The sequence below is a fragment of the Hemiscyllium ocellatum genome, chromosome 36, assembly GCF_020745735.1.
Source record: "Hemiscyllium ocellatum isolate sHemOce1 chromosome 36, sHemOce1.pat.X.cur, whole genome shotgun sequence".
In the NCBI taxonomy this organism is placed as follows: domain Eukaryota; kingdom Metazoa; phylum Chordata; class Chondrichthyes; order Orectolobiformes; family Hemiscylliidae; genus Hemiscyllium; species Hemiscyllium ocellatum.
Genome location: NC_083436.1, coordinates 40,291,079 through 40,306,144, shown reverse-complemented (window position 1 = coordinate 40,306,144; position 15,066 = coordinate 40,291,079). Strand labels below are relative to the sequence as shown.

Below are 15,066 nucleotides of genomic sequence, written 5' to 3'. Positions count from 1 at the left end.
AGACTATATTTGGGGATCAAGGCGGTTATTCCTGCACTAATGTTACACCAGCATCAAGTTCTCCCTTTGCTAAGCAGATTTTTATTGCACAGTACAAACATCTAAGAACAAGATGTGAAAGTGCAGAGAAGTTAAATTCTTCAGAAATGTTGTCTTTTCTAGAAATCTCTAGTTATGTTTAAAAACAACAGAACCTTACTCTTCACTGGAAGAGTTGAAGGTTTTTTTCTGTGCGTTTAAAGTTGAACTAACAGTCAACAGGAAAATAACTTTTCTCCTCTGCTCTGGCCAAAGGATTCTGCAAGTGTTTCCAAGTTTGCTTGAGGGGTCAGTACATGGGAGGTCTGGCAGAGGAAAGTATGTGCAAGCAAACCAGACATGAAGGGAACGCTATGCAACTTCCAAATGCTTAAGTTCACAACCACTTTTACCTGCCTCTGCAGGAAATCAAGCAAACCCAAGTTACAAAATCATCAAGTTGAACAGCAGAGGAGGAGGCCATTTGGCTCATCATGCCCATGATAGCTCCTGAACAGTCCCAATTCACTATACTTTCTCCATAGTCCTGCAACCTTTTCTCTTGACCACCTATACATCCAATTCACACATTGGTTTCAGTTCAAAAGAGGAACTCGCATATAACGAGAAGTTTACACACACTGGGATTAATGAAATCCAGGGAAATTCTGGGACATTCAGAAGGGATAATGTGCGAAATACAGAATGTTTTAACACCTGGCTGACTGAGGCAAATCAATAGTTGCAACATACTGTTTCATTAGGTTGAAAACATTTTCTTAAAACTATATCACCTTTGCTTCTGTGACAGTTTTATGAATCAAAACACTGAAATGTTGAGGCACCTCAGCTAGCCTCTTGTTGCCACGGTAATGAGTTCCCATGTCCTGGAATGCAAATGGAATTTTCGTCAGGCCACCCGAGAGCGAGGTGTGTCTGCTGCTTGCTTCCCAGACTGTTCCACATGGTTTGCAGGAAGCCACCTACCCATTCTGCTGCTTGGCATCGCTCTGCCCCTCTCTCAGTCCTCTCTTCTGTCCCTCTGCCACCTCATGGGCGTTGTCAGAGGAGTAGAGGTTTATGGGCGTGTTGTACACCTTGGGCTGCCATGGGACATTAACGGACGAGGTTACTGTCGGTTTAGCAGTGGTGACTGGTGGCGTGCGCCCATTGACACCAGGTTTAAAACTGGCATGCGTTTGTGGTGGAGATGCAACAGGCACTGATGGTGGGGGAGCGGAATTATTGAGAGTGCTTGCTGGTGATGGAGGCAGAGGCTGAGTGAGGGGTGATGAAGCTGGGGAAAAGGCTGCAGGCTGGGATGATGCAGACGTCGGCGTGACCTTTGGAGACGATGAGGCTCCAAAAGGACGAGCCGTCATATTGTAGGCCGAGCTGGGTGCAGATGGGACCTTTGACATCAGAGGAGCAACAGATGCAACAGGCACAGGGTGTGTTACTTCCTGGAGCTCATCCTGAGCAGAACGTGGGCGGAAGAAAAAAAGACACAAGTTACACACACACAAAAAATACATGCAAACAAGGAAACTCATGCTTCATATTTTGTCCTTTGGACCTGTTCTCCGAAACCCCATGATGGTAACGCAAATTTTGAAAGATTTGAGGAAGAGAACTGGAGCAGTCTGGGCCTTGGTCTGCTCTCTGGAGTTTGGAAGGATCGAATTGAGGCATTCAAAGATGCTAAAGGGGATTGACAAAGCAGATGGGGAGCAATTGAGGATGAGAGGTCATAGTTTTACAATAAGGTGTGGCTGATTTCAAACTGGAGAAATTATGTCTCTCAAAGCTTCACGAATCTGTGGAATTCACTATCCTAGAATACAATGGATGCCAGGACATCGAGCAACTTTAAGGAGGAGACAGGCAGGAGATTTTTAAATCAGTAATGGGTTGAAGGATTATGGAGAGCTGGCAGGATCGTTTCAAATGGCAGAACAGGCTTGAGGGCCTACTTCTGCTGATAGTTTTAACATCCTGATGATAAAACACTAACAATAACCACAGCTCCCTAAAAGCAATGGAAAACCTGAGAAATTTGTCCCCACTGTGAACATTTTTAATAATCTTAAGTATCACGGATAAATGGACACTTTTTAAATGAATCAATTAAGAGGAAGGCAACACAGTGGCTCAGTGGTTAGCACTGCTGCCTCACAGTGACCCAAGTTCGATTTCCGCTTTGGGCAACTGTTTGTGTGGAGTTTGCACATTCTCCCCATGTCTGCCACAGTCTAAAGATGTGCAGGTTAGGTGAATTGGCCATGCTAAATTGCCCATAGTGTTAGGTGCATTAATCAGGGGTAAAAACAGGGTGTGAGTGGGTTATTCTTAGAAGAGTCAGTGTGTACTTGCTGGGCCGAAGGGCCTGTTTCCATTCTGTAGGGAATCTAATCTCGAAACCGATGTTGATTGCAAATTTCAAAAATGGGTTTGGATGGATTGCTGTTTGGGGAGGGTATTCATGAACATGGAGCCAAGATGGGTTGGTGTTTTTAAGATACAGATTAGCCAGATTAGCTGTGGTCTAACTGAATGAGGGAATAGCTCAGGGAGTCAAAGGGATCATTAGTGAATCAATCCAAAAGAGGTAAGAAATAATAATACAAGAGTAGTGAATGGAATATTCCTGCAGCAGGTAAATATAGCACAAGAGATACCCCCTTTATCTGAAAACAAAATTAATATGTCCTTAAAAATATAAATTCAGCCATGATTGAATGGCGGAGTGGACTCGATGGGCCGAATGGCCTTACTTCCACTCCTATGTCTTATAAATTGCATTCCTGTAATCAGATCACTGCACTGCACTCTCAGGAACAGATATTGATCAAAGCACGAGCTGTGGAGTGGGCAAGAAAAAGAGGGTGCTAATTTTTCAAATAATTTTGTGGAGGTTTTAAGTGTAATTAATTTTGCTGCAGGGTCAATTCTTAATTCTGACACTTTGTTATGGTTCAGCCAGATCAAATCACAAAGTCTGAATTGGAACCATGGGTACACTGATCACAAAAACAGTCGAATCAAGACCAGCATAGGTTTTCCCTGAGAACACTCCAAACCCATTGCAGGCACCTGCCTGAAACCCATTCAAGTCTGGCATGCAAGAAGGCTCACCCACAGCAGCCAGTTTCTATGCCACCAGGTAGTATCCAGTACTGTTGCTATGTCACATTGAATCTTTAACATGTTACTAAACTAAATCAAGGTCAGAAGTCACTTAATGCCATAGTCTAACAAGAGAAAGTGAGGACTGTAGATGCTGGGGATCAGAGTCAAAACGTGTGACACTGGAAAAGGACAGCAGGTCAGGCAGCATCCCAGGAGCAGCAGAGTCAACGTTTAAGGCATAAGCCCTTCATCAGGAATCGCAAGATTTCGGAGCGCTGCTCCTTCATCACTTCATCTGGAGGAGCAGAACTCTGAAAGCTTGTGGTTTCCAATAAACCTGGTGTCGTATGACTTCTGACCTTGTCCACCCTAATTCAACACCGGCACCTTCACATCATAAAGTAAATCAGACCTTACTGATGGGAGCAAAACACCAGTTCCATTGACTCTGGTAGCATTCAAATAAATACCACACAGTCAAACTTCTAGTGACAAACATTCAACTCCAGGGATTAAAAACAAAAGCATTATTTAGGACAGTCGGGAGGAAGCTTAAAAAACTTGTCATGATGAGTATTTGTACAGTAATAGGACAGATGGACAAGCCACTGAATTGATGTGACATGTTCAATTAAAATTCACAACCACACTTGAGGAGAAAGCAAGTCTGGTAATTCTTCAGACAGAGAGAGAGATGCGTCAGACTTAAAACATTAAGTGTGAGTGAGTGAGAGTGAGAGAGTGAGTGAGCGCGAGTGAGAGTGTGTGTGAGAGAGAGTGTGAGAGTGTGTGTGAGAGTGTGTGTGAGAGTGTGTGTGAGAGAGAGTGTGAGAGAGAGTGTGAGAGAGAGTGTGAGAGAGAGTGAGAGAGAGTGTGAGAGTGAGTGTGAGAGAGTGTGAGAGAGAGTGTGATTGTGAGTGTGTATGAGAGTGCGAGTGTGAGAGAGAGAGTGTGCGTGTGTGTGTGTGTGCGTGTGTGTGTGTGCGTGTGTGTGTGTGCGTGTGTGTGCGTGTGTGTGTGCGTGTGTGTGTGTGTGCGCGCGCATGTGTCTCCACCAATGTTGCCAGCCCTGAGTTTCTCCAGCACTGCCTCTCTTCCATTTGTATAGCCGCTTGCGCAGTCTCAATCCTCAAGTGCTGGGCAGCAAGGAGACATTATCAAAGCTTGGCCAGTGTCACGGTGCACAGCAACAGCCTACAAAGCATTAATAATCAGGTGATCTGCTTTGCACTTTCGGTGGGTGGGGGGGTGGGAGGTGGGGAGGTTCTCAGTAGCTCCTCACACTGTCTGGACAGATGGGGCACAATGTCCATGAGCGAGTAAAGATAAAATCAACTCTGCCGAGCTCAACAAACATAATCCAGCTTCCAATGAAAGAGGGTTAGCCCGACACACATTCAGTAAAACTCTTTCCAATGTTCGTTTCAACACTTTGCAGCAAATCTGGCACCTTTATGTGAGATTAGCACACAGGCGCAGACTTCAGGAACTGATTAAATGCTGAATTGCAACTCAGCTCAAAATCCTGGGCTCAGATAGAAAGCTGAAGGGAAGGTGCAAAGAGGGATTAGGAAAACAAATGAACTGTGGCTGGCTCCTGAGGAGTGGGGAGAGGTGGCTGTACTACATGGATTGTTGTTATATTACAATTTAAAGACCCCATTCAGAACGGTACATTTAGTTCTGGGCAACTAGACCCAGGAAGGACTTATTAACCAAAGGAGGATTAACCAGAATGATACCAGCAACTGAAAACACTTAATCAAAAGGTCGCAAAGATATAAATGTTATTGCATTGAGGAGATTAAGTGTATTGAAATTCAGGAGTTATAGAGTAATAGAAATGTACAGGGTCAAGAGCGTGATGCTGGAAAGACACAGCAGGCCAGGGAGCATCAAAGGAGCAAAAGAATCAACGTTTTGGGCAGAAGCCCTTCATCAGGAATTCGGGCTTATACCCGAAATGTCAATTGTCCTGATCTTCAGATGCTGCCTGACCTGCTGTGTCTTTCCAGTGTCACACTCTCAATTCTGATCTCCAGCATCTGCAGTCCTCACTTTCTCCCTAGAGTTGCACAGCATGGAAACAAGACTTGGTGGTCCAACTCGTCCACGCCAACCAGACATCCTAAATTAATCCAGACCCATTTGCCAATATTTGGCCCATATCCCTCAAATTCCTTCCTATTCATGTACCCAACCAGATGTCTTTTAAATGTTGTAATTGTACCAGCCTCCACCACTTCCTCTGGCAGCTCATTCCACACACGCACCACCCTCTGTAAAAAGTCGCTGTTTAGGTTCCATTTAAATTTTAACCATTTCACCTTAAACCTATGCCCTCTCGTTCTGGACTCCCCCATCCTGGGGAAAATAACTTGTCTATTTAACATACCTATGCCCCCTTATGATTTCATAAACCTCTATAAGGTCACCCCTCAGCCTCCGATGTTCCAGGGAAAACAACCCTACCCCTCTTCAGCCTCTCCCTATAGCTCAAACCCGCCAACCCTGGCAACATCCTTGGAAATGCTTTCTGAACCCTTTCAAGTTTCAACACATCTCTCCTAAAGCAGGGAGACGAGAATTGCATGCAATATTCCAAAAGTGGCCTAACCAATGTCCTGTGCAGCCACAACATGATCTCCTAACTCCTACACTCAACGCACTGACCAATAAAGGCATGTTGATGAAAGTTATCAAAAGTATTGATCCCATTTCCTCATTGGTCAGTAGTAGGGGAAGAAGGAGTGAAAGTCAGAAATCATTCTGTTGGAGTGGGGGAGGGATCCTTAAAATTGGATCCAGGCCACTCAGGTAATACCAAGAAACAATTTGTTGTGAAGGGTAATGGAAATCTATTGAGACTGGGTGTCAATGAAAACTTGAAAAGGATAGTTTTTGCATAGAATAATTAAGAATTACAGAAGGAAGATGGTTTGGAGAAAATAGATTACAGAATGTTCCTGATGTTGAAGTACAGAACTAGAGGTCACATTAGAGAGAGGAGGAAAACTTCTTCAATGCAGGCATCCTTGCAAGAGGATTTGCAGTAGGGTTAAAATCAATGAGGTAAAAACAATGACTGCAGATGCGGGAAACCAGATTCTGGATTAGTGGTGCTGGAAGAGCACAGTAGTTCAGGCAGCATCCAACAAGCAGCGAAATCGACGTTTTGGGTAAAAGCCACAGTCTAAGAATAAGGGGTAAGCCATTCAGGACTGAGATGAGGAAGAATTTCTTCACTCAGAGAGCTATGAACCTGTGGAATTCTCTCCCACAGGAAGCTGTTGGGGCCAGCTCAATAGATAGATTCAAGAGGGATCATACTGAATGGGGGTGCAGGCATGAAGGGCTGAATGGCCTACTCCTGCACCTATTTTCTATGTTTCTGTACTCCACAATTCAGTTAAATCATGGTCAATCTGATTGTGGTCTGAACTTCACTTCCCCGTGCACACTCAATATCCTCGGACTCCTCGTTAGGAAAGATAAAATGACCCCACCACTTGAGCTCGCTGGGGAAGAGAATTCTGACAACATTTCCTGATAGCTCCGAAGGGTCTGTTTCTGTGCTGTATACCTCTAAGACTATGTTCCGCCATAAAAAGGAAATCCCTTTCATATTTTTAAAAGCTGTGTCCCCTAGTTCTAGTCTCTCCGACAAGAGGGAGAATTCTCTCAGTGTTAACCAAGTACTTTTGTGTTTTGATCAGTAGTTAAAATGTTGTTACTCTTAGACCCAAAACTCACAGAGAGACTACAATCTGCCAAAATCCTAAAAGAAAAGCAGAGAGAGTAGGTAATGCTTTAAAGTCCACAGGCAGAAAACCAAAATTTCTAGAATATACAAAAGAAAAAAATTCACCTGCAACTTGGTTTTACATAGGTTTTATTGAAAATTCCTGGAACATAGAATTTTCCATATAAATTTGGAACCAGACTAAAGATACCGCTGCAGACTTATTGGCTTAGATCCCCACATCTACGGAGAAATATACCTACTGTCAAAATCATTTCTGCCCCACAGCAGCACTCTGCAGAATGTTCTCATTACAAACCAATTTCCCTGATATGGATCACTTGACATTCGGCACAATCTGCTTCACACAAGGAAACATTCATCAACTCAAGTATCAGCTCTCTGCACCTACTTTTTTTAAAAAGCCATCAATTAAAGACTTTCTTTATTGAAAATAAAACTGCCACAGTCATCCAGCACAGAAACAGGCCCTTCGGTCCAACCGGTCCATGCTGAACATAATCCCAAACTTAAATTCTTGGAAACAAAATGACCGAGCAGCACTGAGGGAATTAAATGATCAGGCGGATTCCCTGTTTTGCATCTTCGGAAGCACAGCTCCCCAAGTCAGAAAACGATTGGGTCCCTGCTGTGAGGGTGAGCCTATCAAAAAGCCACATCAAACGTGGAGAGCTGAGGGAGTGCAACATTGTCAGGGGTACCATCATCAAAAGGGGCTCTGCTTGCCCTCTTGGAGAAAAGATCCCATTGCAATATTCTCCCCAGTGTCTTATGTTGAAGGTAACCCCAACTCCCCAAAGAAAAACATCAAAGCACCATCGTGATGCTGAGTGCAGGAGCTCGTTGTGAACAAATTGGCTGTTCTCTTTCCACAGCTATTTGAAGGGAAGTCCACATTTGAGATGTGGGCGGCTTTCAAAGATAGTTAAAGATAGTGCGGGATAGGCATGTTCCACTGAAAGCAGAGGATAGGGAAGGCAACTGTGAACTGTGGATGACATGAGAAATCGTACAACTAGCCAAGAGGAAAAGGGAAGCGTTTATGAGGTCCAGGCAGCTAAGAACAGAACGGGCCCTGGAGGAATACACAGTCTTAAACGAGGAATCAAGTGGGCTAAAAGGGGTCATGAAATAACTTTAGCGAGCAGAATTAAGGAGAATCCCAAAGCCTTTTATTCTTTTATAAGAAGCAAGTGGGTAACTAGAGAAAGGATTGGTCTATTAATGGATAAGGAAGGCTGTGTGTCGAACCTGAGAAAATGGGTGAGATTCTGAATGATTACTTTGCATCAGTGTTCACTGAGGAGAGGAACATGATGAATCTTAAGATTAGAGATAGAAGTTTGATTAGTCTGGATCACGTTGACATAAGTAGGGAAGATGTATTGGGTAGGCTAAAGGTTATTAAAGGTGGACAAATCCTCAGGACCGGATGGGATCTATCCCGGGTTGCTAAGGGAGGTGAGAGAGGAAATAGCTAGGGCCCTGACAGATATCTTTGTAGCATCCTTAAACACAGGTGAGGTGCTGGAGGACTAGAGAGTTGCTCATGTTGTCCCCCTGTACAAGAAGGGTAGTAGGGATATTCCACATAAACATAGACCAGTGAGCCTGATATCAGTGGTGGGAAAGTTGCTGGAGAAGGTACTGAGAGATAAAATCTATTTATATTTGGAAAAGAATGGGCTTATCAGTGATAGGCAACATGGTTTTGTGTGGGGAGATCGTGCCTTACCAACTTAATAGGAGTTCTTTGAGGAAGTGACCAAGTTGATAGATGGAAGGAAAGGCTGTAGATGTCATATACATGGACTTTAGTAAGGCATTTGAGAAGGTTCCCCATGGTAAACTAAGTGAAGTCACATGGTGTGCAGGGTGTTCTAGCTAAGTGGATGAAGAACTGGTTGAGCAACAGGAGACAGAGAGTAGTAGTTGAAGGGAGTTTCTCAAAATGGAGAAAGGTGACCAGTGGTGTTCCACAGGGGTCAGTGCTGGGGCCACTGTTGTTTGTGATATACATAAATGATCTGGAAGAGGGCACTGTTGGTATGATCAGCAAGTTTGCAGATGACACGAAGATTGGTAGAGGAGCAGAATACAGGAGAATATAGATAGTCTGGAGAGTTGGGCGGAGAAGTGGCAAATGGAGTTCAATCCATGCAACTGTGAGGTGATGCATTTTGGGAAGTCTAATTCCAAACAAACTATACTGTAAGAGGAAGAGCCTTGGGAAAGGTTGATGAGCAGAGAGATCTGGGAGTGCAGGTCCATTGTACCCTGAAGGTGGCTGCACAGGTGGATACAGTAGTCAGGAAAGCATATGTTAAGCTTGCCTTCATTGGACAGAGTACTGAGTATAAGAGCTGGCAGGTCATGTTAAAATTGTACAAGACATTGGTTCAGCTGCTTTTGGAATACCGTGTACAGTTCTGGCCACCACATTACCAAAAGGTCGTGGATGCTTTGGAAAGGGTTCAGAGAAGGTTTACAAGGACGTTGCCTGGTATGGAAGGTGCTAGCTATGAAGAGAGGTTGAGTAGGTTAGGATTGTTTTCATTAGAAAAAAAGGAGATTGAGGGGGGACCTGATTGAGGTTTACAAAATCATCAAGGGTATAGACAGGGTGGATAGAGATAAGCATTTTTCCCCAGGGTGAAGGATTCAATAACAAGAGGTCACGCTTTCAAGGTGAGAGGTGAAAACTTTAAGGAGAATACATGCGGCAAGTACTTTACACAGAGGGTGGCAGGTGCCTGGAACACATTGCCAGCAAAGGTGGTAGAGGCAGGCACGGTAGATTCATTTAAGATGCGTCTGGACAGAGGCATGAATATGTGGCGAGCAGAGGAATACAGATGCTTAGGAATTGGGCGACAGGTTTAGATAGTGGATTTGGATCAGCTCAGGTTTGGAGGACCGAAGGGCCTGTTCCTGGGCTGTAAATTTTCTTTGTTCTTTGTACTTCAACAGGGACCAGAGTTCAAAAGGGGCTTGTCAACAAAGCACAAATGTCACAAGTTGGTAAAAGGTGCTACATAAATGCACATCCATGAGAATTACACTGTGGCTGAAATTCAGAAAGCAGGGTACGTCAAGGATCGGGCGGGTTGGCCCAATATCTGACTGAGCTGCTCAAAACGAGAGGGATTCACGTCTGGTCGAGAGAAAGAGAAACCATTTCCTCTCATGGGGGTGGGGGGGGGCTGGGGAGGGGAGTCTGGCTTGTGAGGTTTTTTTTCAGCAGTGAAATCAGAAAGCAATCACATCAAAAAATGTAGTGGAAATAAATGTCAAACTCTATCTCACGCTGCAATGCAAGGTATCAGTTGAAATTTTCAAGACAGATTGTTTTAGCTTAGGGTATTCAGTAATGTGGAGCCAAGGTAAGTAAATGGATTTGAGGTGGAGAGCAACCAAGATTGAACTGAATGGTAGCATAGGATTGAGGGGCCAAATGGCCTATTCCTGCTCCAACATAAGTGCAATTTTCCACCCATTTATTCTGGGAGAAGGTTTGTTTGAGTCCATTTGCACATCAGCGTTCACAGCAACGACAAGTGAAGGTGTGATCAAAGTTCTTGACAGATGAAAGCACTCAGAAATAATAATAATTAAACTCAGGTTTATGGTGCCGTTGATGTTTGGAAAGTTCTATGTCATGCATTGCTTGCAAAAAAAAGATTAATGAGGTACACTGACCTCGGATTATACAATGCAATAAGGGCTCATTAGCAAGCTGTGGTGCTGTCTGACTCTGTGCAGGCATATACAAGAGACCCATTATTTGACTCAACCTGTAGATTCCTCAATACTGGAGGGTCTTGTGTTAACACAGAATTCAAGTGTAGCTGACAAGAGGGCTCAGAATTGCAGAGGGAATGGCATTTAACAAGGGTTTATAAGCACTCTTTGTTGGGACGGAGTGTCACAATGAAGACTGGATGGACACAAGGCACTGAGCAATGGTAATGTCACAGGACTAACAAACAGGCTCAGGCCAGTGCTCGAAGGATCTGGGTGCAGATCCCACCATGGCAAGTGAGATTTGAATTCAGTATATATAAATAATGGAATAAAATGTTAGTGTAACAGTGATCACGTAACCATGAAGGCAATTTACCATCCGTACCCAATCTGCCCTACATGTGACTCCAGACCTACAGCAATGCAGTTGACTCTTTACAATCCTCAGGGGAATAAACGCTGACACAGCCAGTCATACCCACAATTTAAAACAAAAATCTAATGCTCTGTGCGGTCTGGAGGTGACTAGAAGAATACTTCTTTGCGATGGCTATTCATGCAGCCTGCGAAACAGGAGGCGCCAAGATTGGAAACGTGAGCCTGCATTTATGTAGCACCTGTATCACGGTAGAACATCCGAAAGCTGCTCGCAGTATCCAAAATCAGATACCCATCCAGAGCAGGATTATTCAGATGCAAAGTTCAAACAGAATGGTCAGAAAGTTAGATTTCTGGAAGGGTCGTTAAGGGAGGATTGAATCAATGCAACGTCAAAAGAGGAACAGGGAGTTAGCCCAGGTGTTCCAGGCTCAACCAACATCACTCAAAACAGAAATCACAGGAGAAACTCCGCAGGTCTGGCAACATTTATGGAGAGAAACATAATCTAATCAAATGTGCTAACACAGAAAGCAGAGTCTTGAATTGTTAACTCTGTTTCTGGGAGGGAAAGAAAATTACTTGAGTTCCAAAGAAGGGTCATTAGACTTGAAACCAGTGCTCTCTCTGCACAGGTGCTACCAGACCTACTGAGTTTCTCCAGCAATTTCAGTTTTCATTTCAGATTTACAGCATCCACAGCCCTTCATCTCCCTATCGCAGAAAACAGGTTACTGGCCCATTGTCACTGACAATGTTTGTGGGGTCTTTCGTTTTTTCAGGGGACATGGCATCACTGTTTGGGTCAGAATTTATTGCCAATCCCTAACTACCCGAGAGAAAGGGGTGGTGAGCTTTCTTCTTGAACCTCTCCAGTCCCTCCGGGGTGGGGACGGTCCATGGACTGTTAGGGAGGGAATTCCAAGATTTTAATCGAGCGACAGTTTGGAAAACTGACTGCCACACTCCAACAGTCAACGTACTTGAAGGTATTTCAGTCTTGATAAAGTGTTTGACAAGATCCTGAGTTTGGAAATATGGACAGTATGAAAATTCAACCTCCTCCTCCTCTTTCATTTCAGACAGCCGAATTTAATCAGTAAGACTCATTTCCCCGGACATATGTGAAACATGTCATCTTTAATCTCTGCATTAGTAGGCATTCCAGCTCACATATGTACTTTTGAACTGATCATCCTGATGAAAACAGGAATATCAGTGGGAAAACTGAACATATGCTGTTGGAGAAAACAATTTGTGTTGAGCTGCATACTGCAACTCTGAAACTCAATAGTTCGAGACAGTTAGCAACTAAATGATGTGCTACAGCCAGATCACTGATGTTCAACATCCTGTCAAGTTGAAAGCTTGGAATGTGTCCACTTTCATAACCACTTCTGTGCAATCACAGTCCCTGCTGTTAGAACAGCATCGGCTGGTAAACGTGCAGGACGGCATTACTGTCCCACTTTTTTTTTAAACAATTCGAAACCAAATGGGGAGAAAACTTGCCAAGTCCCGGTGAGGGGTATTGGCGGCACAGGGCTGATGTCACTAGGTGAGTGATGCAGAACCCCAGGCTTATGTTCCAAGTGGTGTGGGTTTGAAGGCTTACAGAGCAGATGGTGAAATTTGGATTCAATTAAATTTGGAACTGAAAACTAGCCTATTGGTGATGACAAGGGTTACATGGATGTCATTTAGATTAGTTTTTTTTAAAATTCCAGAGTTATACCGAGGCCAAACATTACTGTCTGCCATGTTGGGATTTAAAAAAGGATCTTTCTGGGACTTTCGATTACTCGTGTAGTGACTTCAGTGTGAAGCAGCAGGCTGACTTTGTGCACTAAGCTGAGTACTGACAGGGGTATTAAAATTCAAGAAAGCCTGTTCTGGTCCTTAGAAAAGTGTAACTAAATTTGTAGAAACCAGGAGCAGGAAGAGGCCATTCAGCCCATCGTAGCTACTTTGCCAGTCAATATGATCATGACTAATCCTCTATTTCAATACCAAATTCTTACCTTCACACTCCTTGATGCCTTCAAATTCTAAACAAAAGTCTCTTTCTTGAATATATTCAGTGACTTGGTCTCCACTGCCTTTTATTTCAGTGAATTCCATATATTTACTGCATTTCGAGCGAAGAGTTTTATTCTTTCCCAAAACATAGAACAAAATGACCTATCAACCCTGTATCCTCAGACTGTGTTCCGTGGTTCTAGATTCCCCCCATCTAAGGAACACATCTAACCTGCATCCGGTCTGTCTATCCCTATTAGCATTGTGTAGGTTTCAATCAGATCCCTCTCATCCTTCTGAACTCATGTGAATACAGGCCCAGTCATATCACTCTCTCCTCACAGGACAATCCTACCATCCCCAGTAGCAACCTAGAGAACCTTCATTGCACTCCTTCTCTGACAGGAACACCCTTTATTCGGTATGGAGACCAAAACTTACCAACAGTACCGCTCTCTACCCTCAGCCATTTCTTTTTACCCCTTTGTAAATAAAACAGATACAATTTAATGTACTATGTAATTCAGGCAAATAGTTTAGATTATTATCTATGGTGTGGAAACAGGCCATTCGGCCCAACAATCCACAGCTATCATCCGAAGAGTAACCCACCCAGACCCATTTCCCTCTGACTAATCACCTAACACCACGGGTAATTTAGCATGGCCAATTCACCTGACCTGCACATCTTTGGACTGTGGGAGGAAACTGGAGCACCCGAAGGAAACCCACACAGACACGGGGAGAATGTGCAAACTCCACACAGATAGTCACCTGAGACAGGATTCGAATCCACATCCCTGGCGCTGTGAGGCAGCAGTGCTAAACACTGAGCCATCATGCTGCCAAATAAATGCTCCCTAAAATAACACAAGGCACCGCAGATGCTGGAAATCTGAAACAAAAATAGAAATTGCTGGAGAAGCTCAGCAGGTCTGTAGGGAGACAGAGAGAGAGAGAAAGAGAAAGAGAAAGAGAAAGAGAGAGAGAGAGAAAGAGAGGGACAGAGAGAGAGAGAGAGAGAGAGAGAGAGGGAGAGGGGGAGAGAGAGAGAGAGAGAGAGAGAGAGAGAGAGAGAGAGAGAGGCACCTAGACAGAGAGAGGCACCTAGACAGAGAGAGACACTGAGACAGAGAGAGAGAGAGAGAGAGAGCGCGAGAGAGAGACAGCGAGAGACAGAGAGAGACAGACACACAGAGACAGAGAGAGACAGAGAGAGAGAGAGACAGAGAGAGAAAGAAAGAAAGACACACAGCTTCGAGTCCAGTGATTCTTCTTCAGAACCCAATCATTTTTCCCCTCAAGTCCCAGCGACTCCACATTTATCCTTCAGGACAACATTCACTGCCATCAGTAAAACCAACAAGTTGGTGTGACTTGTTGGGCCGAAGGGCCTATAGCCACACTGTAGGGATTCTATATATTTAAAAAAAGGTCAAAGTGCCAACGCCAACCTTAGCAAGCCTGACAAAAACAGCTATTTAATGACAGTACTGAACACTTCACAAAGTGACTCAATCCAATCAGAATGACTGATTTGTTTTTGCTGGTTTCCCCTGCTCTTCACCACAATACTGAACAGTGGGAGCCTTTGAGCAGATATTAGGGCATGCGTTGAGAATGAGCACTGTCTGTTAGTTAGAATGAAATGCAGGCATCAGTGTTGTTTAGCTGGGCGGTCCTTGACCTACCTTCTGAACCGTCGTTCCTGCTGGTTTCGGAGCAGGAGCAGCCCTGAAAAACACAAGAGAAGCCACCATCAGTTACTATGGTTGGTTGACAAGAACAGGATAACAAACACAAAAATTGAAATTGCTGGGAAAAGCTCAGCTTCTGTGGAGAGAAATCAGAATTAATGTTTCAGAACCGTTCTGCGGAAGGGTCACTGGACCTGAATGGTTAACTCTGATTTCTCCCCACAGGTGTTGTCACACCTGCTGAGCTTTTCCAGCAATTTGTAAATTTATCACTGATTTATAGCATTCTCAGAATAACAAAGATTCACTTTCACAAAT

General features: G+C 44.0%; 1 protein-coding gene across 5 annotated transcripts in view; it reads right to left on the bottom strand.

The window, feature by feature from the left end:
- pdlim5a (PDZ and LIM domain 5a) overlaps nucleotides 1-15,066 on the bottom strand; it is a 270,252-nt gene that overhangs the window by 108,454 nt on the left and 146,732 nt on the right. For 2 of the 5 annotated variants that reach the window (XM_060851755.1, XM_060851756.1), the window contains exons 4-5: nucleotides 14,743-14,785; nucleotides 1,006-1,493 (exon numbers count right to left, since the gene is read on the bottom strand). In XM_060851755.1, the coding sequence (XP_060707738.1) occupies nucleotides 1,006-1,493; nucleotides 14,743-14,785 (531 nt within the window). The remainder of the gene's footprint in view (nucleotides 1-1,005; nucleotides 1,494-14,742; nucleotides 14,786-15,066) is intronic. The other 3 variants (XM_060851758.1, XM_060851759.1, XM_060851757.1) reach the window with 2 other exon arrangements.